This window comes from Balearica regulorum, chromosome 15, assembly GCF_011004875.1.
Source record: "Balearica regulorum gibbericeps isolate bBalReg1 chromosome 15, bBalReg1.pri, whole genome shotgun sequence".
Taxonomy (NCBI): Eukaryota; Metazoa; Chordata; class Aves; order Gruiformes; family Gruidae; genus Balearica; species Balearica regulorum.
The window spans coordinates 11,317,326-11,319,878 of NC_046198.1; the positions used below are offsets into that span (position 1 = coordinate 11,317,326).

At 50.8% G+C, this 2,553-nt stretch overlaps 1 protein-coding gene across 1 annotated transcript; it reads left to right on the forward strand.

Moving 5' to 3' along the window:
* Window positions 1–364: 364 nt before the first annotated feature.
* ATP5MF (ATP synthase membrane subunit f) lies at window positions 365–2,224 on the forward strand. Its single transcript, XM_075767536.1, has 4 exons — window positions 365–503; window positions 592–699; window positions 1,574–1,690; window positions 2,053–2,224. Exons 1-4 carry the CDS (start codon window positions 488–490, stop codon window positions 2,079–2,081), a joined length of 270 nt encoding a protein of 89 aa, XP_075623651.1. The 5' UTR covers window positions 365–487; the 3' UTR covers window positions 2,082–2,224.
* Window positions 2,225–2,553: the final 329 nt, after the last annotated feature.

Below are 2,553 nucleotides of genomic sequence, written 5' to 3' on the forward strand. Positions count from 1 at the left end.
GACATCCCGCCACGTATGGCGGGGATGGTGCAAGGCACCGGCGCGCTGGGGCATCAGAGGACACCCCGCACGCGTCGCGCAGCGTGGCTGGGCCAGCGGCTCCTGACAGGGGTCCCGGCCGCTGAGGAGAGCCGCTGGAGCGGGACAGGGAGCGGGAACGCCTCAGGGTGCCCCCTGCCCAGTGAGAGGCCGCCATGCTGGCAGGGCCCCACATGCAGAGGCCTCAACGCAGTGCCTGTGGCAACTGAGGCAGCGTGTGCAGCCCCCACTGGGGAAGCGACCCCCGGTGAGGAGACGGGACGGGGACACGGCGGCACCGGGACCAACGCCTCCCCAGTGGGCCCATCCTGGCGACCCGCCCAACATGGCGCCATCCTGGCCCTACCCGCCCCGACATCCGGGTTTCCGCCTGACCTTCCTCCCATGAGCCTCAGCGGCGCGTCCCTTCCCGGCGTGCCCCGCGGCGGCGCACAGCAGCAGCGGCAAGATGGCGCAGCCGCCGGGTGAGTGCCTCTGGCCGCCAAGGTGACCGCGGCTCCTTCCCTCCCTCCCTCCCCCTCTGACCGGGCTGTGTCTGTCTCTGTGCCGCAGTTCTCCTCAAGGACATGAAGTTGCTGGACGTGAAGCTGGGCCAGCTGCCCACCTGGCTGGCCATGAGAGACTTCACCCCCGGTGGCATCGTCGGGGCCCTGCGAAGAGGTGAGGGGAGGCTGAGGGAGGCTGAGGCGGGGCTGCCCGCCCTGCGGAAACAGCTCCGCACCCCTTCGGCCGGCGAACGCCTGGAGGGTGCGAAATCCCTTCTCCTGACGGAGCTGGGCAGATCAGATCAGTGCACAAGCATCTCTGGCTGCGGCAGTGGATGCTGGCTGAGGCACAGGGGCTGCTTCAGGGCGAGTTTTGCTTTCCCAGAACAGGGCCGCCTGTAGAGTCTTCTCCTCCTGTCTGTAAATGTGTTTCTTGCGTGGGTTTTATTAGTCAGGGGTGTGTTTTCTGTATTCCCTCTTGTATAAAAAGGCAGTACAGTGACTTGACTCCTGAACCCGTTTGCTGAAAATCTGGGGGTTCCCCAACATCACAAGTAAATAAGAAAAAAAAAAAAAAAAAGGCAATTGATCCCTGAAGATGGTAAGAGAGGACACAGGGCTTTTATAGGTCACTTGGCAAAAGTTTTGACTGATGCCCTTTGCTATAGATACAGATGTGGCATTCAGGTAGATATAAACACAAAGGAACAAACGCAAGTGTCTACATAATGTATATACACTAGAATTAAAGAATTAGAGAATTCCAAAACAGCTTGAGTCACAATAATGTTTAGGGAAAAATAACAAATGGCTTTTTCTTTTCCTCTTTTCCTCTTTTTTTTTTTTTTTTAAGGCTTAGCACTATTAACTTGAGTTCGCCTTGCTTAACTAACACCCAGGTTGCCTTCTCTCAGACTTGCTTCTGAGACACTCAGAGGTTTCATTAGAAACAATTTCCTGAAGTTCTGTGAAACCAGCCTGCTGCTTTCTGAGACAGAAAAATATGCAACTCATCTGGCTGCTACAAAAACAACTTTTCTCCTACACAGGTTACGACAGATACTACAATAAATATATCAATGTCAGGAAAGGGGGCCTCGGTGGTATCTCCATGGTGCTTGCTGGTTATGTCGTCATCAGCTACATCTGGAGCTACAGTCACCTGAGTAAGTAAAAGCAGTGTGGCTGAGTGTGTATGGTGCAGCTCAGAAGGTTGCTTGGAGCAATAAAAACAATCTGCCACTGCTCCTAGAAATAAAAGGAAAGACATGCTGCTTGAATCCAAGACTGTGGGCAAGCAAACTTCTTTTAGCCATAGAGAACATGAATGCTTTTAGGAAGTTATCAGATGGCAAATACTTTCTTCGTGATGAAGAAAGCTTAGATCCTGCTGCCTGTCTGACCGGGCAGTACTTAGAAACTCCATACTCAGATTTTTTTGAGTGCTTTCTTTCCTGTAATGTCAGGTGTGGTGTCTCTTACCTTGTGACTTCAGTAAAATTAACTTGCTTTACTTTGAATGATACAGAGCATGAACGCCACAGGAAGTACCACTGAAGCATGAATTTCAGAAGGTGAAAGTACAGCTCTTGAACAGACTTGGCTGCTGGAACAGTTACCCTGACAGAAGACAGCAGAACTATTCATATTAAAATCTGTACTATTATGACCAATAATAAAGTGCATACACTTTAAACTTACTGAGCTGACACTCTCATAACTGACTTAAATTGTACTGTGCAAGTGAGTTTATCTTCTTAAGAGTTTCACCCCTCAAGGTTAAGTTCAGAGATGGGTGGGAAAACGTTTGCTGCTTGGGCTGTGCTATGAACTCAGGAAACTAATACAGTTGATTCCTGTTTAACTGTTTCACAGAGGTAAAAAGCATTGGATTGCTTCTTAATGGCCAGTATGTACAGGCTGGACAACTAGCTGAAAGGATATAAAATTCTGATTTTAAAGAACAGTGTCTGAGCTTTGAGAGGCTTGTTGGTGTGTTTGATCCTCAGGCTGTCACCTGGGGGCTGTA